Here is a 25,173-nt window from a genome sequence, read left to right on the forward strand (position 1 = left end):
CCCTGGTCCCAATCCCTTACCTCGTGGCTCATACCCCTGTAATAGACCTAGATGCAAGACCTGTCCCATACATCCTCCTACCACCACCTACTCCAGTCCAGTCACTAACATCACCTATCCCATCAAAGGCAGGGCTACCTGTGAAACCAGTCATGTGATCTACAAGCTAAGCTGCAACCACTGCGCTGCATTCTATGTAGGCATGACAACCAACAAGCTGTCTGTCCACGTGAATGGCCACAGACAAACTGTGGCCAAAAGACAAGTGGACCACCCTGTAGCTGAACACGCTGTCAAACATGATACCCATCATCTCAATGACTACCTTACAGCCTGTGCCATATGGATCCTTCCCACCAACACCAACTTTTCTGAATTGTGCAGGTGGGAACTTTCCCTGCAATACATCCTACCTTCCCATAACCCTCCTGGCCTCAACCTTCGTTAGTCACTGTCCGCACCCATCCAGCCCCCTCCCTGTTCCCATTCCAGCACTACACAGCCATTATTTCACCGACACGCCCAGTCTTTTAATTTCTTTTATTTTTATTTTTATTTCTCTCCTTTCTACTACTTACCCCCTCCCCCCTCCGCACCTTCTCTCCTACACTCCATCTAAACTGCAACACTTCGCTGTCCGCCACGCTCACCATACTATCCCTCCCCCTCCCTGCCCCAGCCTCCTCCTTACACCCACCCAGTCGCCACTCCCATCATGCACTGGTGCTGCTGATCGCAGTGTAGTTTCAGCTCTCTGAGACTGCAGATGTGTGTGCAAGTTGTGCTTGCGTGTGTGTGTGTGTGTGTGTGTGTGTGTGTGTGTGTGTGTGTGTGTGTGTGTGTCTACTGCTGACAAAGGCCTTAATGGCCGAAAGCTATGATTGTGTGAATCTTTTTATTGTGCCTATCACAGCTCAGCATCTCCGCTAATGGTGAGTAGCAACTTTCCTTCTCTTGTATTGTTGCATTCCATCCTGGATTTTCCACTGTTTAATTTTTCGTGTTCTGCTTACTACTTCAGGAAGATATGTAGCCCTTTAGCTACTTCTCAGTTAAAGCATGTAAATGCTACTACTGGTACTTTTGTATGGTGTCATAATGCTCTCATTGATAAATTTTCAAGTTCATTTTTGTCTTTTCTAGATACAGCTGATAATTACATAGAATGAAAACAGTCATAAATTAATGAAAAAATAATTAGCAGTCAAAGATTGTTTTGAATACCACAAATTTTAAGCACTGGGTCACTGCATACTTCAGTATAATTATTTCACGCATCATGAACTTACTCAGTTATAATGTAATTTGATAGATAAAATATTTCCCTCATCTAGCAGTGGCAGGTATTTAAAATTTGTAAGCTTTCAGAGTCAGCTGCCTTCCAGCAAAAGGATTGAAGGGGAAGGTAGAGGAGTGACAGAAAAGGACTGGTGATGTTTAGGTAATGGGCAGAGTTTGGAAAAAGTCACCCATACCCTAGGTCAGGGAAGACTTATCAGACGAGATGAGAAGAAAAGACTGGTTGTTGGCGACTGCACCAGATGAGATATGAAAACCTGAGGAAGAGGAGATTAGTGTTTAACGTCCCATTGACAATGAGGTCATTAGAGACAGAGCACAAGCTCAGATTAGGGAAGGACATGTGAAACGATTTAGGGAAATCACAGAAAACCTAAATCATTATAGCCGGATGCAGGTTTGAACCATCATCCTCTCGAATCTGAGTTCAGTGTGATAACCACTGCGCCACCTCACTCGGTATATGAAAATATGATGGCTTACAAGTGGAAGATAGGGTTCACCACATGTGCCATCTGGATTCTTCCCCCAGACACCAGTTTCTGGCATTACACATGTCCTTGGTTCTTACCACCCAACTCACATTGATTTACATTACTTTCTTCAGGAAACTTTAAGCTGTGAGGACGGGGTGTGGGTCGTCCTCGGGTAGCTCAGTTGGTAGAGCACTTGCCTGCGAAAGGCAAAGGTCCCGAGTTCGAGTCTCGGTCTGGCACACAGTTTTAATCTGCCAGGAAGTTTCATATCAGCGCACACTCCGCTGCATAGTGAAAATATCATTCTGGAAACATCCCCCAGGCTGTGGCTAAGCCATGTCTCTGAAATATCCTTCCTTTCAGGAGTGCTAGTTCTGCAAGGTTTGCAGGAGAGCTTCTGTAAAGTTTGGAAGGTAGGAGACGAGGTACTGGCAGAAGTAAAGCTGTGAGGACGGGACATGAGTCATGCTTGGGTAGCTGAGTTGGTAGAGCACTTGCCCGCCAAAGACAAAGGTCCCGAGTTCAAGTCTTGGTCTGGCACACAGTTTTAATCTACCAGGAAGTTTCAAACTTTAAGCTCTTCATAAAAAATCTGGAGGCTCTGTTGTCCCATCCCACAGTGATTTTAATGTGGATTCATTGAAAAGCTCTGTCAGTTAACAATTATTGCAATTGTAGCACTGTCATTCAATTTGAGTGTTGCTTGCTGCATGTGCAATATGTTACAAAAATAATGAAAGGGATATTAGAATTCTGTATATGCAAGTATAACTTCAGAGTTCATTATCAACACCTCCATCACGCACAGACAGCAGTAGCCAAATACAGTACTGACAGCAAGCTACCCTAGTTGAATTGGTCAGTAGAAGTGGTACCATTACTTTGTAAGGTTTCCATCTGAGTTCATCACAACTCTGTGCACAGGAATTACTGACACAACAGTCTGGAATGCTAAATAGTGTAACAATTCTCTTAGGCTTCTTTTCAAAACCACTCCTAACTCATCTAGTTTGAGTAAAACTGATATACTGGCTGTCACAGTGTAACATTACGAGTCAAGACAGCTGTAACGGAACTTGAATAGCGTAAAGTTATCGTTAAAAATGCACGCCGCACGATTTGTTATGATTTGGTCGGTCATAATAGTAGTAACATGCTTTTGAATACAATTAAAAATATAACGGCGATACCTGTTTAGCGTTATTGGAAATAATATGTAATAAATTAATGATTAAGGTAGCCGATCCTATAAGAAGAGGTAAAATTGGGCATATTAAGGTGTTTTGCTTTATATCGACTAAGCCGATGATACGGCGTCTTTTTTTTTTCCGTTTACTCTTAGAAGAAAAAAAAGAAAACCAGTAACGAAGTGCTATTTGTGCGTTGTGAAAAATATAGGGGCGAATTTTAAATAGCTACAGTGTATAATCAGACTAACAAATGGACATTCAGTTACGTGAAATAGCGGACAGTGAAGTGTGCCCATTAAATTGAGTACACCTACAGGGCGGTCAATTCCAGGATAAGTCTATTCGCGTCTCACGAGGCACGCAGTATTGAGACCGGTTTTTTTTATTATATCACGGAGAGCGGGCTTCAATTTATAAAAAGGAGAAAAGCTGTATCATTATCATTGACTGTTGGTGTTATGCAACCAAAACTGTTCATCAAAGGGTTTCGGTGAATGAGTGGTGAATGCGAAATGAAACTGTGAACGAAGTTATGTTAAATAAAGCAGAAGAGACAAGACAGTTTGGTCGTATCTGTTATTATTCCATAAACCGTAACATGTACTCTCGTTGTACAAAGCCTTTATAGACGATCGTATGACAATTTGCTTTGAAGGGATCTCGTTACGAGTTAAGTTTTGGGGACCTGGTCAACAGGGGATAGTTCGTAGATCTTAACTACTGCAGCTATTCCGGAATCAGGTGCTACCGTGACCGTTGTGTGTTGTCTATGGCTTAAGGTCATCATATCTCATGCTCTAAGATCGACGCGCCTTTCCTCTTGGTATAACGGTGTCTCACGATAACTATGACAACGCCGACGGCGAAGGAAGATACGGTAGAACAGTATGAAGAGAGGCCTGGAGCATGTGCTGCAATTGAAGCCTGGCTCCCCAGTGTTGGTTCCTATGCAGTGGTGAACAAAGCACTTATGTTTATATTAGAAACTCTGTATTTAAGAGCAATGTATATCAAAGACTTTAGATTAAAGGCATTTTTCTGAATATTATTCACTGGATCCCATTAGATTCACTGGAGAGGGTAGCTTCCTTGTAAATCATGGTGGAGGAGCAAGTTGGGAGAGTTCAGCTCTGGGTGTGAAACAATGTAGGGTCTATGTTAGTTTGGGAGAGTGAAACAATCTGAACTTACTATGTTGTTGCCCCCCTCCTTCCTCTGCAGGAGCACTGAAAGTCTTGAGAGAAGGCTAGCACTAAATTCTTAGTAATTGAGCTTTGAAACTAAGGTATGTAAATGCTCTGAGACAGCTGTTGATAATATCTTTGTAGACGAAATCTAGGGGAAAAAAATCAAATCACAAAACCAATAGTAAATGGGGTATCTGATCATGACATACAGCATCTTTTGTTAAATTTTGAAAATCTATTAAATTGGAGTACAGGATGGTAAGAAGTCAGTCAAAAATTGAGAATGTTATGAGATTGCTCAAAGATACGAACTGGATAGATGTTTACAGTACTTCTGACTCAAGTGGAAAATACCAAGCATTCATTGGTAAAGTTACTTTCTGTTTTGAAAACTGCTTTCCCCTGAAGGTAATTCAAATCAAACAGAATTCTAAAAATAAACCACGGATTACACAAGAAATAAAGATTCATGTGGGACAAAAAGGAAACTCATCTACTATCTAGGAACAGCACTGATCTTACTGTTGTAATCCATTAAAAAGAAGTATGTGGGATATAGTGCAGACAAAGACAGGTGTGACGATAGCTCTAAAACTAAGTGAGATATTGGTAACAAGTGCATGTAGTATTACAAACCTCCAGAACAAGTACTTTGTTTCTGTTACTGCCAGCTTGGGGCTATCAGGTTTGGCAAAAAGTGAAATGGAGTGTCTGAGTCCAGTCTTTACAAATAACTTCAGTAAAACGGAAATGACACTCACATCTCCCATAGAAGTAGCATCCACTATAAAATCCTTAAAAAAAATGTTATAGCAGTTGTGATAACATATCAATGAAGTTAATCAAAGAGTGCTCATGCAAGTTGAGATCTATCTTAAGCTACACTCCTGGAAATGGAAAAAAGAACACATTGACACCGGTGTGTCAGACCCACCATACTTGCTCCGGACACTGCGAGAGGGCTGTACAAGCAATGATCACACGCACGGCACAGCGGACACACCAGGAACCGCGGTGTTGGCCGACGAATGGCGCTGGCTGCGCAGCATTTGTGCACCGCCTCCGTCAGTGTCAGCCAGTTTGCCGTGGCATACGGAGCTCCATCGCAGTCTTTAACACTGGTAGCATGCCACGACAGCGTGGACGTGAACCGTATGTGCAGTTGACGGACTTTGAGCAAGGGCGTATAGTGGGCATGCGGGAGGCCGGGTGGACGTACCGCCGAATTGCTCAACACGTGGGGCGTGAGGTCTCCACAGTACATCGAAGTTGTCGCCAGTGGTCGGCGGAAGGTGCACGTGCCCGTCGACCTGGGACCGGACCGCAGCGACGCACGGATGCACGCCAAGACCGTAGGATCCTACGCAGTGCCGTAGGGGACCGCACCACCACTTCCCAGCAAATTAGGGACACTGTTGCTCCTGGGGTATCGGCGAGGACCATTCGCAACCGTCTCCATGAAGCTGGGCTACGGTCCCGCACACCGTTAGGCCGTCTTCCGCTCACGCCCCAACATCGTGCAGCCCGCCTCCCGTGGTGTCGCGACAGGCGTGAATGGAGGGACGAATGGAGACGTGTCGTCTTCAGCGATGAGAGTCGCTTCTGCCTTGGTGCCAATGATGGTCGTATGCGTGTTTGGCGCCGTGCAGGTGAGCGCCACAATCAGGACTGCATACGACCGAGGCACACAGGGCCAACACCCGGCATCATGGTGTGGGGAGCGATCTCCTACACTGGCCGTACACCACTGGTGATCGTCGAGGGGACACTGAATAGTGCACGGTACATCCAAACCGTCATCGAACCCATCGTTCTACCATTCCTAGACCGGCAAGGGAACTTGCTGTTCCAACAGGACAATGCACGTCCGCATGTATCCCGTGCCACCCAACGTGCTCTAGAAGGTGTAAGTCAACTACCCTGGCCAGCAAGATCTCCGGATCTGTCCCCCATTGAGCATGTTTGGGACTGGATGAAGCGTCGTCTCACGCGGTCTGCACGTCCAGCACGAACGCTGGTCCAACTGAGGCGCCAGGTGGAAATGGCATGGCAAGCCGTTCCACAGGACTACATCCAGCATCTCTACGATCGTCTCCATGGGAGAATAGCAGCCTGCATTGCTGCGAAAGGTGGATATTTACTGTACTAGTGCCGACATTGTGCATGCTCTGTTGCCTGTGTCTATGTGCCTGTGGTTCTGTCAGTGTGATCATGTGATGTATCTGACCCCAGGAATGTGTCAATAAAGTTTCCCCTTCCTGGGACAATGAATTCACGGTGTTCTTATTTCAATTTCCAGGAGTGTATTTGTGCAATCAATCTATTTATCAGTAGAACATTTCCGGACTGGCTAAAATATGCCTCTTTACAAGAAGGGAGGTAAAGAGACACTATCAAACTATCAATCAGTTTCACTTTTCCCGACTGTTTCAAAAATATTTGAAAAGGTTGTGCTGAAGCTTCTCCTTAAGCCTCTGACTGTAAATAACATATTGTCCAAATCATTGATACAGAGAAAGCTATTTACACATACAGTGAGAATATACATAATTCATTAGATAACAAATTAGAGGCTACTGCAATTTTTTGTGACCTGTCAAAAGCCTTTGACTGTATGAATCACAGAACCCTCTTAACTAAATTGGAATATAATGGTGTCATTGGCAGTGCGGTGAAATGGCTAGAGTCTTATCTAACTAACAGGAAACAAAGGGTGCCATTACAAAATACTTGTGCAGTAAGCAGTCAGTTTTCATCTGATTGGTAATTAATTACATGTAGTGTTCCTCAAGGCTCCATCTTGGGTCCGTTGCTTTTTCTTGTTTAACTTAATGACCTCTCATTTGTTACATTGCCACATGGCAAGTTTGTTTTATTTGCATATGATACGAACATTGCAATAAGAAGCAAGTCAAGTACAGATTTAGAAATGGCTGCTAATCAAATTTTCACTGACATTAATAAATAGTTTAAAGCTAACTCACTCTTAGTAAATTTTTAATGACCCGTTATGTGCAATTCAGTACCTGTAAGAGATTACCTTCCAGAACATATGAAGCCATGCAGATTGAAGAGGTTGACAACGTCAAATTTCTGGGATTACAACTCAATAATAAATTCAGTTGGGTAGGGCATACTACAGAATCATTGAAGCCTGAGAATGGTGTCAGATGTTGAAGATATAAAAAAACTTGCATAATTTGCTCACTTTCATTGTATATGTTATGCAGGATCATATTCTGTAGTAACTTGTCAAACAGAGCAAAAGCTTATAGTGTGCAAAAGCAAGAACATCATATAGGAACCTATTCGAGGAAGTTTGTATTCTAACCACTGCTTCTCAGTATAATTATTTCTTTAATAAAGTTTATTGGAAGTAATACATCCCTATTTCCAACCAATAGCTCAATATATAATATTAAAACCAGGAATAAGAACAATCTACATAAAGAACTAAAATGACTTACATTGGTCCAGAAAGGGGTCCAATATTAAAGAACACACATTTTCAATAAATTGCCAGCAACCATCAAAAACTTGGTTTCAGATAAAGTACAGTTTAAACAGAGTTTGAAAGACTTTTTGATAGGCAACTCCTGCTACTCTGTAGATGAACATCTTAATGGGGACTCTAAAAATATATGTTATATTTCATTTCTGACAGCACTTGGTCACAAAAGTCAATTTTAGATATTTTCTGGATGATAAATTTATTAGAAGTGCATAACTATATTTCATTGTGACAGTGTATTAATTCTGTAAATATCAGCAGCTCCAGTTTACAGCAATGTGTTCACCTATTTTGATAATCTCCTGACAAATGATCGGGATACTGAATATTATATTCAAATGTTTTATGTTTTTTATGTTAAACTTTCTGACTTGTTTCACACCCAAAGAATCATCTCATTTTTGGGTCTATGGAATGAAAACTGAATCTAATCTAATGTATTTTTCCTTAAAAATGTAGTAAGTTTTGCGTTTTACTCTCTTTGGACATACGTTTTAACAGTAGGAGAAATCAATGTGATGTTACTAGGGTTAGTTAACAGCTGCTTTTATATCATTGGCCTTATTAATGTTAGTAATAACAACAATAGGGAAAGGATAAATCGCTACTCTCCATGTAGAGGAGGCTTTGGCTCACAGACAGTCACAATGAAAATAAATACTAGAAATATTTCAGTTTTTGGCCAAAGTTGTAGTTCAGAAGTAGAAAATTACACACATTCACACAACAATTCACACTACATCTGAAGTGGGCAGCAATCTATCAGGGGTGGGTGCAGGTGATAATGAAGTGGCATGGGGTGGGGAGGGTGAGGGATAACTATCCCTGCACAAGTCAGACAGTCACTATTGGGCCTTAGCACCCAGAGACAGTAGCCATGCATTTATAACAATTTTTTTTAGAAAGTGTGAGTGTGTGTGGCTTTCTTTCTTTTTTTTTACTTCTGATGAAGTACTTTGTCCAAAAGCTGATTTATTTCTAGCATTCTTTTTCATTGTGTGTATATCTACATCTACATCTACATTTATACTCTGCAAGCCACCCAACGGTGTGTGGCGGAGGGCACTTTACGTGCCACTGTCATTACCTCCCTTTCCTGTTCCAGTCGCGTATGGTTCGCAGGAAGAACGACTGTCTGAAAGCCTCCGTGCGCGCTCTAATCTCTCTAATTTTACATTCGTGATCTCCTCGGGAGGTATAAGTAGGGGGAAGCAATATATTCGATACCTCATCCAGAAACGCACCCTCTCGAAACCTGGCGAGCAAGCTACACCGCGATGCAGAGCGCCTCTCTTGCGGAGTTTGCCACTTGAGTTTATTAAACATCTCCGTAACGCTATCACGGTTACCAAATAACCCTGTGACAAAACGCGCCGCTCTTCTTTGGATCTTCTCTATCCCCTCCGTCAAACCGATCTGGTACGGATCCCACACTGATGAGCAATACTCAAGTATAGGTCGAACGAGTGTTTTGTAAGCCACCTCCTTTGTTGATGGACTACATTTTCGAAGCACTCTCCCAATGAATCTCAACCTGGTACCCGCCTTACCAACAATTAATTTTATATGATCATTCCACTTCAAATCGTTCCGCACGCATACTCCCAGATATTTTACAGAAGTAACTGCTACCAGTGTTTGTTCCGCTATCATATAATCATACAATAAAGGATCCTTCTTTCTATGTATTCGCAATACATTACATTTGTCTATGTTAAGGGTCAGTTGCCACTCCCTGCACCAAGTGCCTGTCCGCTGCAGATCTTCCTGCATTTCGCTACAATTTTCTAATGCTGCAACTTCTCTGTATACTACAGCATCATCCGCGAAAAGCCGCATGGGACTTCCGACACTATCTACTAGGTCATTTATATATATTGTGAAAAGCAATGGTCCCATAACACTCCCCTGTGGCACGCCAGAGGTTACTTTAACGTCTGTAGACGTCTTTCCATTGATAACAACATGCTGTGTTCTGTTTGCTAAAAACTCTTCAATCCAGCCACACAGCTGGTCTGATATTCCGTAGGCTCTTACTTTGTTTATCAGGCGACAGTGTGGAACTGTATCGAACGCCTTCCGGAAGTCAAGAAAAATAGCATCTACCTGGGAGCCTGTATCTAATATTTTCTGGGTCTCATGAACAAATAAGGCGAGTTGGGTCTCACACGATCGCTGTTTCCAGAATCCATGTTGATTCCTACATAGTAGATTCTGGGTTTCCAAAAACGACATGATACTCGAGCAAAAAACATGTTCTAAAATTCTGCAACAGATCGACGTCAGAGATATAGGTCTATAGTTTTGCGCATCTGCTCGACGACCCTTCTTGAAGACTGGGACTACCTGTGCTCTTTTCCAATCATTTGGAACCCTCCGTTCCTCTAGAGACTTGCGGTACACGGCTGTTAGAAGGGGGGCAAGTTCTTTCGCATACTCTGTGTAGAATCGAATTGGTATCCCGTCAGGTCCAGTGGACTTTCCTCTATTGAGTGATTCCAGTTGCTTTTCTATTCCTTGGACACTTATTTCGATGACAGCCATTTTTTCGTTTGTGCAAGGATTTAGAGAAGGAACTGCAGTGCGGTCTTCCTCTGTGAAACAGCTTTGGTTGTTATTCCATCCTACACTTTCCACTGTTTAAAATGCATGATAATATGATGTGCAATGAAATGCACATCTTTAGATATGTTGTTTTCATCTGATAGTAGATAATGCAGTTGTATAATCAGTTGATGAATGTAAAACAGATTCATTGATTCATTTTTCTCAATTTTGTTACACTTCTCTGAGGACACTTCTCATAGAATCTGCTATAGATTCATACACTTGCTGTCTGTTATTGCATAATTAATAATATCCATACTTCTGGAATAAAATAAGGTCCACACAGAGTTTTGCTTTAACAAGGAAGTCTCAGTGTTATAAATGTTTGTTGTGGGTATTCAAAATTACAGTGGAACCTCATATAGCAACCGTAGTTTGTTCCATCTTACTCATAGTGTGAAATACTCATTAAATGAAACAATTTATCCCATATAAATTACAATAATGTGTTCCATGCAGAAAAAGTACTAAAAGTTTTATCTTATTCATGCCATTTATTGAAAGAAAATTATACATACAGTATTATGTACTTTATTATCCGTGATACATATATAATTCTTGTTTACTAGGAAGATATCTATGGTTGTTTGTTTCTGCCAACAATTCAACACTTGGCAATAATGCAACACAGCATTATTGTCAAATAAATTTGTAACGTGTGCCAGATGTGGGGCATGACCAGTTACTACAGAGTATTATTGTTTCATAATTCATTTCCATATACAATTGTAAACATATACTGTGAAGGGCTTCCAATATTAAAACCTTTCATCAAAATACTTTTTACTCATTTCTTTAAAGAAGTGGCAAGTGACACCTAACAGAGAGTAATTTTAATTTCTTTTTTTTAGGTAAACACAGGGACTGCTGCCATTTTAGTCAAAGTCATCGATATGGAAGATCAGCCACCAGAATTTGTGTATGTGCCACCTGTTACAAGAGTGAGTGAGGATGCTGTAATTGGAACATCTGTCCTTCAAGGTGTGTGTCATTAAATTTTCATGGACAAGAATTTGCTATTATCATTTTCGCACTTTTTCGGTTCTTTAGAGTTACATTAACTTGCACTAAATTGCTAAACTATTGAACTAAAGGTTGAAACTTCTGTCTCTTTTGATACAAACTATTAAAACTAATAACATGGAACTTTTCCCAAGTAACTGACAAACTTCACTTTGCTTTATATGAAAACTAAACAGTTTGCTGGCTCTTAATTCAATAGTACTTCATCTATATATAACTAAACAGTTTGTTGGCTCTTAAGTCAATAGTGCTTCATCTATATATATAACTAAACAGTTTGTTGGCTCTTAAGTCAATAGTACTTCATCTGTATATAACTAAACAGTTTGTTGTCTCTGAAGTCAATAGTACTTCATCTACATCATGGTGAGCAATGAATAATTGTTGAAAATTAGTAAACTTGTAGCAGAAAGTGGTGAGAAAGTTGTCATATCCTGTCAAGAGTGATGCTTCCATATCCTGGCTCTAGTAGGATCCCATAGTGCTTCAGATACCACAGCAGCAGCACTAGGCATAGTGACTCTTACATCAAAGTGGACCTCAGGTTTGTTCATTGCCCTTGGTTCAGTTTTAATGTAAGCACAACCTTCTCTTCAACTTTACTCCTTCACTTTATTTTGTTTCAGAAAAAGCTAAGTTCATGTCTAGGTATGGGTAACAACTGTGGCCATTTAAAGTTCATGATGAAGGCGTTGGTCTTTGTTCACAAATAGCTGGAAGCCACATGAAACACTATCAGCTGGCTTAAGCTATGTGAACCCACTACCAGCTGGCTTTACACAAATGTTGCAAATTGTAACATTGATGGAATTGCAGGGCAGTATTGCATTGTAAAGGTGCCACAGAGGTTGCCAGCTACTCATTTTGATGATGTGGTCTATGGAGAACCTCAGTCTGGTAATAAATGGTCACCTAACGGTGGCAGTTGGAATATGGCCACATGTAGGGCTGTTTCTTGAGGAAGGTTGTATACGGTTAATGGCTGAAATGCCTGCACTACACCTCTAATGAATCAGTTTGAGGTATCATGTCCTGTTGCTAATGAGACAGAACTGGTAGGTCTTGCCTCTTCTGCTACCTGTTGTGAGGGACAATGTGAAATGGGGGCAATGTTAAATCAGTGGACTTGCACTCAGAAGAATGGCTGTTAAAATTCACATCCATATTTTGGTTTCCCCTGATTTTCTTAAATTGCTTAAGGCAAAAGGCAGGATTATTCCTTTGAAAGGCCATGACCAACTTCCTTCCCCATGCTTCCCCAATCAAAGCTTGTGCTCCATCTTTAATCACCTCATCGCCAGCATGCCATTAAACAATAATTTTCCTTCTGTGCTGTGAATTACCAGTTCATGGCACAACTTAATTTCCACCCTGCATGGTAGTTGGTGCCAGCACTGGTGGTGCATTCCCATCACAGCAGAGTGCCCATGAAACTGCAATGCCGAATGCAGCGCCACAGTAAGGCTAGGAGCAGCTGTGAGTAACAGCAGAGAACAGTGTGGGTGAGACAAGGAAGTGGCACCAACTGCAAGCCAACACCAGGGGTGTTGGACAGCAGTGGCAGGTCAAGCCTTCGGTGGGCAGCACCAGTGGTGAGCTGCCCTGGTTAGCTGTCAATTTACAGCATCATTCCAAGAACTGATTGGGGCACTCTGGGTTGAAGCAGATAGAAGGATCTAACCAAGACACTTCACCAATCCTTTGACAAAACCAGCTGCAGATTCTTCTACTTATAATAAAGTGCAGATTTGTAATTTTGCCCTACATTGGTCAGGTGTGCACGATACACTGAAAACAGACACTTGGATGGCAGACTACATGTGCAACACAAATGACGATTTTTTTTAGACTGGGAAAAAGCTCTTGTAACTCCCAGCAAGAAAACCGGTATCATTTAAAGCACTTATTTCACAAAACAGACAGCAAACCCAGAGAGTGGGAGTCCAGGTTACTGGTGAATATCTTGAACATGTAACATTGAACAAGTATTTAGGGATAACGATAAGATGTGATATGAAATATGACAAGTAAAATCAGTATTACGGAAGACTTGGACTTGTTGGAAGGATTACTGTGCATCTGTAAAGGAAACTGTTTACAAGACATTAGTGCAACAAATGATGGATTATTACAACTGAAAAAAACTGATGTAGCAGGTTCTATAATTTCAGTAGTTATCACTCTAACACACGCTAATACTACCAAATAATCAACAATGACATTTAACAGCACTAACTTTATTTTGTCACATTCTCTGGGACCATGTTACCCAAAAATCCTTGATTGTGGACTGAGTCAGTATGTAGTTTACAGAATGCTGACTAGAAAAGTTATGAACAAAAAATTTTTAGAATTAATAAGCCACAAAAATAAATTTTTGAGAGAGTATACTTATAAATAACACATTAGAAAGAAAATTTCTGAACTACTGTGTCGAACTCCTGTACAAAACAGGTGTATGCCACAAAGAAACTTTTCAGCTTAAATTTGAATGCTTGGGATTTATCAGTCAAAATTTTTTTTCAAATATGATGAAGCCTACTGATAATTAATCCTGCTGAATAGTGCATATCTGTTTGTAGAGTGCTTGCAGAAATGTTATTCTAGTGCACACTGTTTCCCAATCTAGTTTCCACAAATGAGTGTTTTAGTTTCTTCTGAATGACTTACTATTGTCAACAACTAATCCCATGATGGATTATATATACAGGGATGACAGAATTAGGATTTTAAGATACCTGAATGACAGCCTTTGTGAAGCTTGCAAACTAACATGGCACATTGGTTTGGTCAACTTTTTCTGGGCTAAGAATATTCTTAGTGAGTCCATAGGGTTGTCCCCCAAAATATAACACCATATAAGGTGACAGAGCAAAATGAATAAAGTAAACAAACCTCTGTGTTTCAGAGGCAGTGGAGATCATTCATTTAGTGAAGGTAGCAGCATTACCTTTCTGTGCAAGATCTTGAACACGCTACTTCCTAAGAAAGCTTTCCATCTACCCTCAGTCCTCAGAATTAAAAATGATCAACTTCACTGACTGCCTGACCACCATGGGACAATAATATTTTACGTTTACAAAAGTTCTGTATCAGAGAACAGTGCACTGCATTTTGTTGCAGTTAAGTGTTAATCATTTGTACTGACTATTGTATTGGCTACAGCATTTACATTGCCTTCCACATCTCTGACAGTAACACTTGCTTCATCTGCAAAGAGAACCATTTTTTAATCGTGTCCTTGTTAGTTCATCATTAATATACACCAAGGACAGAACCCTATGGTGCCCCTCATTTTATGTGACTCCAGTCATATTCAAAACACTTCCCTGTTTGTAGACAATGGAGGAAAACCTTCTGCTTCCTACTTTCCAGATACGGAGTGAACCATTGATGAACTTTTTTCCAAAACCCAAAACATTTCAACTAATGCAAACACTACATGCCCCCAAAAATCAAATCAACAGCTTAACAATTTTAGTGAAGCACATAATACAGTGGACAACCGTAACATACATGGGTGGTATGGTTCCTTCTCATTTTGTAAGTAATCTTGTTATTAGTTTCTTAATCAGTGTTTCACTTTACAGTTAAAGCTGTTGATGGTGATCGAGGAATAAATAACAAAATAAGTTACTCCTTAGAAAAAGGAACTCTTGATGCATTTGCAATTGATTCTGCAACAGGTGTTGTCTATACAAAAGAGAAGCTTGATAGAGAAAGTCCATTAAACAGTAATGGTGCATACATCCTGGAAGTCACTGTAAGTAATAATACATTTGTACCAGAGGTATACCTTAGTCGTTACTTACCTTTCACTTTCTACTGTGTTCACCTATTTTTAAGAGATTTGTGCTAGTGTATGATGTAAACTTTACTGACATCATTTCTGCTTGCTGTTCTTGAGAAACATTTTGCACAGAATTTAAAGAGATTTTCATTAGTCCAATTCTGTTCCTCTCTTTACATATCAGTACTTTTTTAAAAGAAGCTGTGAGATTTCAATAGTGTGTTAGTAACTCATCTATGTACAATGTAAACATAACTACGAGAAGTCACTTATTCAATAATGTAGGAAAATAAATACTTATTAATTAGATCAAAAGTCTAAAAGCTACTCAGAAAACAAAAAAGTAATGTAGCAGTGCATATTTCTGTTATTCAGTTTCTTGTCTTCTCCATGACATAAAAGTAACATTTCAAAGATAATACCGTATGTGATCACATTTGGGTGTCTGTATGTATGACTGTGTGTACTTAAAGTAGTAACATGTCTTTGCTGCCACATTTTTCTATGCTCTACACATCGGTCAACTCCAGGAGAATAGTTTCCTTTCTTCACTTTTGTTTACTACATGGATGATAGATGTTTTTTGTATTAGTTTTATGTGATAATACACTGTTTAATATGCCTCCATGCTTAATCCTCAAGGCAGAAGAAGAATCCTCGTCAATATCTCCAGCACCTTCAGCTACGACAGAAGTTACAGTGATTGTAACAGATGTTAATGATGAAATACCAACTTTCAGGAGTGAGAAATACATATGTGAAGTAGTTGAAAATGCTCAATCAAACACTCCCGTCACATTCCTTGAAGACAGTGTTCCAGAAGTATATGACCACGATCAGGTAAAGTAACATAAATATCACTGCATCAGAATAACAACTGCATTCACACATCTCGTGTAGCCAGAAGGCTGCATGTCTGTCTTATTTCCTGTTAAAATTTCTTTATTGGTATTCCTTTAGGTCCAATGGAGATGTTTATCAGGCTTTCCCACAGCCACAAGCTTACTGCTTGTAAACACTTTTAGTCTGTTCTCAGAAGTGCCTTAGCTTTTACAGCCAGGTGATCATTCTGACAGACTGTTTCATCGTTCTCTCCCTAAATGACTTGTTTACGACCACTCGTTTTTATTTATCTCAAAAGCATATTTTCTATTGTCTTAAGCATTTTTGCCTAAAATGTTATCTACACACATTTTATTTTTAAATTTTTGATGTCATGTATGAGGGTGGTTTGAAAAGTTCTCAGAATCACCACGAGATGTCAGCACTAGCGCAACGAGTTGTTCATGTGATATGTCTACATCTACATCTACATCATCTACATCTACATTTATACTCCGCAAGCCACTCAACAGAGTGTGGCGGAGGGCACATTACGTGCCACTGTCATTACCTCCCTTTCCTGTTCCAGTCGCGTATGGTTCGCGGGAAGAACGACTGTCTGAAAGCCTCCGTGCGTGCTCTAATCTCTCTAATTTTACATTCGTCATCTCCTCGGGACGTATAAGTAGGGGGAAGCAATATATTCGATACCTCATCCAGAAACACACCCTCTCGAAACCTGGTGAGCGAGCAAGCTACACCGCGATGCAGAGCGCCTCTCTAGCAGAGTCTGCCACTTGAGTTTGTTAAACATCTCCGTAACGCTATCACGGTCACCAAATAACCCTGTGATGAAACGCGCCGCTCTTCTTTGGATCTTCTCTATCTCCTCCGTCAAACCGATCTGGTGCGGATCCCACACTGTTGGGCAATACTCAAGTATAGGTCGAACGAGTGTTTTGTAAGCCACCTCCTTTGTTGATGGACCACATTTTCTACGGACTCTCCCAATGAATCTCAACCTGGTACCCGCCTTACCAACAATTAATTTTATATGATCATTCCACTTCAAATCGTTCCGCACGCATACTCCCAGATATTTTACAGAAGTAACTGCTACCAGTGTTTGTTCCGCTATCATATAATCATACAATAAAGGATCCTTCTTTTTATGTATTCGCAATACATTACATTTGTCTATGTTAAGGGTCAGTTGCCACTCCCTGCACCAAGTGCCTGTCCGCTGTAGATCTTCCTGCATTTCGCTACAATTTTCTAATGCTGCAACTTCTCTGTATACTACAGCATCATCCGCGAAAAGCCGCATGGGACTTCCGACACTATCTACTAGGTCATTTATATATATTGTGAAAAGCAATGGTCCCATAACACTCCCCTGTGGCACGCCAGAGGTTACTTTAACATCTGTAGACGTCTCTTCATTGATAACAACATGCTGTGTTCTGTTTGCTAAAAACTCTTCAATCCAGCCACACAGCTGGTCTGATATTCCGTAGGCTCTTACTTTGTTTATCAGGCGACAGTGCGGAACTGTATCAAACGCCTTCCGGAAGTCAAGAAAAATAGCATCTACCTGGGAGCCTGTATCTAATATTTTCTGGGTCTCATGAACAAATAAAGCGAGTTGGGTCTCACACGATCGCTGTTTCCGGAATCCATGTTGATTCCTACATAGTAGATTCTGGGTTTCCAAAAACGACTTGATACTCGAGCAAAAAACATGTTCTAAAATTCTACAACAGATCGACATCAGAGATATAGGTCTATAGTTTTTCGCATCTGCTTGACGACCCTTCTTGAAGACTGGTACTACCTGTGCTCTTTTCCACTCATTTGGAACCTTCCGTTCCTCTAGAGACTTGTGGTACACGGCTGTTAGAAGGGGGGCAAGTTCTTTCGCGTACTCTGTGTAGAATCGAATTGGTATCCCGTCAGGTCCAGTGGACTTTCCTCTGTTGAGTGATTCCAGTTGCTTTTCTATTCCTTGGACACTTATTTCGATGACAGCCATTTTTTCGTTTGTGCGAGGATTTAGAGAAGGAACTGCAGTGCGGTCTTCCTCTGTGAAACAGCTTTGGAAAAAGGTGTTTAGTATTTCAGCTTTATGCGTGTCATCCTCTGTTTCAATGCCATCATCATCCCGGAGTGTCTGGATATGCTGTTTCGAGCCACTTACTGATTTAACGTAAGACCAGAACTTCCTAGGATTTTCTGTCAAGTCGGTACAGAGAATTTTACTTTCGAATTCACTGAACGCTTCACGCATAGCCCTCCTTACGCTAACTTTGACATCGTTTAGCTTCTGTTTGTCTGAGAGGTTTTGGCTGTGTTTAAACTTAGAGTGAAGCTCTCTTTGCTTTCGCAGTAGTTTCCTAACTTTGTTGTTGTACCACGGTGGGTTTTTCCCGTCCCTCACAGTTTTACTCTGCGCGTACCTGTCTAAAACGCATTTTACGATTGCCTTGAACTTTTTCCATAAACACACAACATTGTCAGTGTCCGAACAGAAATTTTCGTTTTGATCTGTTAGGTAGTCTGAAAATTGCCTCCTATTACTCTTGCTAAACAGATAAACCTTCCTCCCTTTTTTTTATATTCCTACTAACTTCCATATTCAGGGATGCTGCAACGGCCTTATGTTCACTGATTCCCTGTTCTGTACATACAGAGTCAAAAAGTTCGGGTCTGTTTGTTATCAGTAGGTCCAAGATGTTATCTCCACGAGTCGGTTCTTTGTTTAATTGCTCGAGGTAATTTTCGGATAGTGCACTCAGTATAATGTCACTCGATGCTCTGTCCCTACCACCCGTCCTAAACATCAGAGTGTCCCAGTCTATATCTGGTAAATTGAAATCTCCACCTAAGACTATAACATGCTGAGAAAATTTATGTGAAATGTATTCCAAATTTTCTCTCAGTTGTTCTGCCACTAATGCTGCTGAGTCGGGAGGTCGGTAAAAGGAGCCAATTATTAACCTAGCTCGGTTGTTGAGTGTAACCTCCACCCATAATAATTCACAGGAACTATCCACTTCTATTTCACTACAGGATAAACTACTACTAACAGCTATGAACACTCCACCACCGGTTGCATGCAATCTATCCTTTCTAAACACCGTCTGTACCTTTGTAAAAATTTTGGCAGAATTTATCTCTGGCTTCAACCAGCTTTCTGTACCTATAACGATTTCGGCTTCGGTAAGCCGAAATCGTTATAGGTACAGAAAGCTGGTTGAAGCAGTCTTCTATCAGCGCTTGAAGTTCTGGTACTTTACCAACGCAGCTTCGACAGTTCACAATTACAATACCAATTGCTGCTTGGTCCGCGCATGTCCTGACTTTGCCCTGCACCCGTTGAGGCTGTTGCCCTTTCTGTACTTGCCCAAGGCCATCTAACCTAAAAAACCGCCCAGCCCACACCACACAACCCCTGCTACCCGTGTAGCTGCTTGTTGCGTGTAGTGGACTCCTGACCTATCCAGTGGAACCCGAAACCCCACCACCCTATGGCGCAAGTCGAGGAATCTGCAGCCCACACGGTCGCAGAACCATCTCAGCCTCTGATTCAGACTATCCACTCGGCTCTGTACCAAAGGTCCGCAGTCAGTCCTGTCGACGATGCTGCAGATGGTGAGCTCTGCTTTCATCCCGCTAGTGAGACTGGCAGTCTTCACCAAATCAGATAGCCGCTGGAAGCCAGAGAGGATTTCCTCGGATCCATAGCGACACACATCATTGGTGCTGACATGAGCGACCACCTGTAGATGGGTGCACCCTGTACCCTTCATGGCATCCAGAAGGACCCTTTCCACATCTGGAATGACTCCCCCAGGTATGCACACGGAGTGCACATTGGTTTTCTTCCCCTCTCTTGCTGCCATATCCCTAAGGGGCCCCATTACGCGCCTTACGTTGGAGCTCCCAACTACCAGTAAGCCAACCCTCTGCGACCGCCCGAATCTTGCAGACTGAGGGGCAACCTCTGGAACAGGACAAGCAGCCATGTCAGGCCGAAGATCAGTATCAGCCTGAGACAGAGCCTGAAACCGGTTCGTCAGACAAACTGGAGAGGCCTTCCGTTCAGCCCTCCAGAATGTCTTTCACCCCCTGACACACCTTGAGACGACCTCCCACTCTACCACAGGTATACCCATACTCTGCAAGCCACCTGACGGTGTGTGGTGGAGGGTCATTAGATTGTTGCCTGTAAACACATACCACATCAATGCTCTTGTTCCTGCATAGTGATTTGCTAAGATAGAAAAAATTGAGATTTGAGCAGTAATTAAGCAAAGGACATACATGCCGATTCCCAGAATACACTGAGGGACTATGCTCCTTCATATTCAGCTGTTGCCAAGTGGACAAATGAATTTAAATTTGGCTGGGAGAGCGTAGATGATGATCTACACAGTGGTTGGCCAAGATGTGTCACTACTCCAGAAATCATTGCAAAAGTGCACAAAATGGTTACGGAGGATCGCCGATTGAAAGTGTGTAAATTGCTCACACTTGCCAGATGTCATCTGAAAGAGTATATCACATTTTAACTGAAGAATTAGAAATGAAAAAATTATCTGCAAGATGGGTGCCACGACTCTTGACGCTGGATCAAAAACGCATGAGAATGGACGTATTGGAACAATGTTTGGCCCATGTTAGGAGGAACGAACAAGATTTTTTTGTGCCGGTTTGTGACCACTGATGAAACTTGGGTGCACAGAGACAAAACAACAGTCAAACAGTGGAAACATGCTGATCCTCCGCCACCAAAGAAAGCAAAGATAATTCCTTCGGCAGGGAAGGTCATGCCATCAGTGTTCTGGGATGCGAAGGGGATTCTGTTTGTAGACTACCTCCCCACTGGGCAAACAATTACTGGAGAATCTATGCTAACCTCCTGGACAAACTGCAACAAAGATATGCAAAAAAGGCCAGGTTTAGCAAGGAATAAAGTCATCTTCCATCAAGACAAGTGTGCACCTCCACACATTGCCGTCGCCATGGCAAAATTACATGAACTAAGGTATGAATTGTTTCCAAACATGCCTTATTCACCTGATGTGGCTCCACTTGACTTCCATCTCTTCCCAAAACTGAAAATTTTTCTTGATGGACAAAGAGTAACTTCAAACGAAGGACTGTTAGCTGGAGTTGACAACTATTTTGCAGGCCTGGAGGAAACTCATTTTTGAGATGGGTTCAAGGCCCTGGAACATTGTTGGACCAAGTGCATTAATATATAAGGAGACTACATTGAAAAAGAAAGTTTCAGTGATGTAAGTATGTTTTTTCTATTTCATTCAGAGAACTTTTCAAACCATGCTCGTATTTTTATATTCTTCGATTTGCTGATTTTCATACCTCTGGTTTACCAGTATTTAAAGTCTGAGTGTTTGTTCTAAATTTTTAAGATCTTTGTTAATATGAGGAACATCATTTCAAATTGTATTATGTCCAAAAAACAAAATTTTACGGGAGAGGGGAGAAACCAATTACCCCCAACATGTGAAATTTTTACATTTGTAAAATATGAGGCTATTGTGTTTGAGTCTTACTTTTAGATACATGAAAAAGTGATATCAATTTGGAATTGTATTCTTCAAATTTGAGGAAAATGTGTTGAACTTAATATGCTTTGGTTCAGTAATTTGTAAAATATACAAATAAAAAAGTTTGATAAGGTACATACATAGCAACCAATTATTTTCTTATTATTGTAGAATAACATCATCTTTTAGCACCTTTTTTTTACAGAAACATTCTAGTATATAGAGTATTCATAACATCCTTCTTGCTGCCAATTGACTTTCATATGATTTATATCAAACTAACATCTTACTATTGAAAACCAAGTTATTACACAAGAAAAATATTCACATGAATAATTTTGATATACAATTTACAATGTCTTTCTGTTATAATTCTTTAATGATATACTGTATCATTTAAATGCTTGTTTGTGTTTTATAACACAGCAGTCAATCCGAAATCTAAATCTTCAGCTTAAACATTTTGATTTATACACTGTTCAGAATGGCCACACTGCTGGTTTCTCTTCAAATTTTGTTCAGTCCTTCCAAGCAAGCTCAAGCTGACATACTAACTTCTTCCTTATTGTGACTTCCCATGTCAACTGGATCAAAGATATTAGCATAAAAATCTAAATCTCCTATGCTCCCTTCGTCACCAAAACATTTAGGTAGCAAATTATTTGCATCAATCTTCTTTGCTTCTCTCACTCTACTGTATGAAAATTTAACTTGATGTGCATGTTTGGCTTTCTTTTCTCTGTTTTGGTTTCCTCTTGAATTATCACCTACACCATTTTTTTCCTATGTAAGCAAAAAAGCTGTTCCCTTACATGAAATTGACAAGTAAGAGATAACTGTCATTACTGACATCTAGCTTTGTCTAGAAATGTGTACTTGTTGTCAGTATACCCAGCTGAGCAAAGTAATGTTGGATACAATACACTTTGAAACACACCACAGAGGACTGAATATGATTTGAATAATTTGAAACAGCATCTAGTTTTCAAGAACTATTTACACTTTTAGTGAATACAATTTGTTACAATCTGACTTTACAGCATGGAAGATCGCTTCTGAAACTATATGAAAGTGTATCAAACTCAATTTTGTCACTCACTATATATAATATGATTTGAAATAATGCTCCTCATATATGCTGCATATATTTTTCCTGTTAGCTAGTAGGACATCATCATATACATACTACTTAACCTTTTGAAGAGTACTAACCAACACATTATACATTGTACATATCCATGTTTAACAAAATCTCTAAGTGTCATAAGGTCTTTCTGTCTCTGCATGTTGCTTGATTCCAAATTGGTCCTTTTTTTGTTTATAAGCATGAGAATACTCCTGCTTTGTGTGATACTAAAACTGTCACTTTTTAATTGTAGTAATATTCTCTATATTCTGTAAGGGTGGAGATTACTGTTCTACTTGACTAATATAATGGAATAAGAGAAATTTAATTTATGAATGTAAATTGTATCACAAACTAAAATATGCACATTTTTTCACTTTTCAGCATAGTCACCATGAACATTTAAACTTTTGTCAAATTGTGGCACCAGCTTTTGTGTTCCAGCATCAAAGAACACTGCTGCCTAACCGTCAAATCAGTTAGTAACAGTTTCTTTCAACATGTTATCATTTTTCAAGCACTTTCTACCAAGAAACAGATGAAAGTCTGATGGTGCTAAGTCAGGGCTGTATGGTGGATGCTCCAGAAATTCCTAATGAAACTTGTCCGGTTGTGTCTTTTTTCTTGCTGCAACATAAGTCCGAGCATTGTCGTAAAGCAGAATGATGCTGCTAGAAAGGAGACCCTGCTGGTGATTTTGAATAGTGCTTTAATAATGTTTCACAGTACCTCTCAGCATTTATTACCATTCATACTGGCAAAAAGTCTGACAAAAGACGGTGGCCCTAATTTTCTATGTCGAAGCTTCTTGTCTGAATTTTCATGGTTTCATCAGAGAGTTTGAATGGTGCCACTCACTGGATTGACTTTTATTCCATGGTGTGTAGCGTACAATCCACATTTCATCACTGGTCACAATGTGACTCAAGAATGTATCAACATCCCTGTGATATCATTCCAAAATGGAAGAAGAATATGCCATTTCCTTTGTTGTGTGTTGTTCTGTCAACATTTTTGGCACCCATCTTGCACACATTTTTTGTCGTAAAAGCTCATCAACACTGTACTGCCTATTTTGGCAAATTGTCTCATCAACATTTTGTGTCAAGTCTTCATTCATGACAGTAGGCCATCCAGATCATTCTTCATAATGTACATTTGTCCTTCCTTCATTAAACAGCCTACACCATTTACACACATTTGCATCATTCATTAAACCTCCAAGATAAACTTCAATAAGCTGTTGGTAAATTGCAGCAGGACAAACTTGTTTTGCATTTAAGAACCAAATAACTGAGCACATTTCACAATTGGTGGCATTACTGAGCGACATGGTGACAAACGAAGCAGTATAACTGTACAATCAACACTGCCAGAAATGTGAAATGTAATTGTGGCATAGCGAGAGACTGGCCAAGAGAGGCCAACCATGAATGGACTTATTGTGACAGGATGCACGAATACGATGCGCTATTGGTTTTTACTTTAAAAATGATCCTCATAGTTTGACACTAACCTATTTAGCCTTTGAACCACATTATTCTCTTCCCTTTACTCACAACAGTTTTGTCAGAGTGCTTATGGAAGCTCATCAAGATATATCACATTTCTTAATTCTAGTAAGCTTTATATTTTGCTAAGTTGCAGCATTATTCTATTATTTCAGGGAAATAATGGAACATTTGAAATGTTTTTGGAAGGTGATGAAGGAATTTTCGAAGTTACACCATCAAGGGGTATAAATGAAGCTTCATTCCTGATCAGAGTTAAAGATCCAAAACAGCTTGACTATGAAAAAAATATTGGTATGTAATGCAAAAAATGAGCATTTAATGACGCGGACATTGTAGGATAAACAATTTTACTGATGTATACTATGTTACTTAGATAAAAATATAATACAAGTAAGTTGCAGTAATCATTACTATCAAACTCTCCCTCTCCCTCCCTCCCTCCCTCCCTCCTCCCTCCATTCTCTATCTCTTATTACACTTCAGTCATAGTTTATTTACATGCAGAATAAATATGTGGGCTATTCAGAAAGTAAGTCCCGAATGATCATGAAATGGAAACCACAGTGAAAATCAAAAATGGTTTTCAGAGTGCGGCTGTGAAATGTCTTGAAGAAGGAACCTCATAACAGTTATGTTATGTGGACTGCATGACGTCAGGCAGAATTTCTCATCAGGCCCTTGAACTTGGTGGGAGACATAATTTTCTAGGCATCTTTACATGCTCACTGTGCACTCAAAAATGCCTGGAAAATTATGGGGGTTATGTTGAAAGGTAGTGTGAATGCTATAGATTTTTGTGAAATAAATTATTTTCTTTATCTGTACTTGATTCCTTTTTATTACCAAACATAGCCTACTTTCTGAACTACCCTCATACCATGAACTACCTCTCATTTCCAGAGAAAGTTATTTCAACTGCATTATAGTAATTTTATTATCATCTGATTATTTATTACATGAGACAAACATACATGGTAGAGAGACTTACTGAACAACATGTATGACATGCATACAGGTAATAAACTAATATCACACTATAACAGAAACTGTGCCAC

The 25,173-nt window shown here is 40.2% G+C and overlaps 1 protein-coding gene across 1 annotated transcript in view; it reads left to right on the forward strand.

The window, feature by feature from the left end:
• LOC126481269 (cadherin-23) overlaps positions 1 to 25,173 on the forward strand; it is a 505,796-nt gene that overhangs the window by 258,590 nt on the left and 222,033 nt on the right. Inside the window, exons 7-10 of the mRNA XM_050104895.1 lie at positions 11,122 to 11,251; positions 14,884 to 15,056; positions 15,726 to 15,923; positions 24,271 to 24,409. Of these exons, the coding sequence (XP_049960852.1) occupies positions 11,122 to 11,251; positions 14,884 to 15,056; positions 15,726 to 15,923; positions 24,271 to 24,409 (640 nt within the window). The remainder of the gene's footprint in view (positions 1 to 11,121; positions 11,252 to 14,883; positions 15,057 to 15,725; positions 15,924 to 24,270; positions 24,410 to 25,173) is intronic.

This window comes from Schistocerca serialis, chromosome 5, assembly GCF_023864345.2.
Source record: "Schistocerca serialis cubense isolate TAMUIC-IGC-003099 chromosome 5, iqSchSeri2.2, whole genome shotgun sequence".
Lineage (NCBI taxonomy): Eukaryota > Metazoa > Arthropoda > Insecta > Orthoptera > Acrididae > Schistocerca > Schistocerca serialis.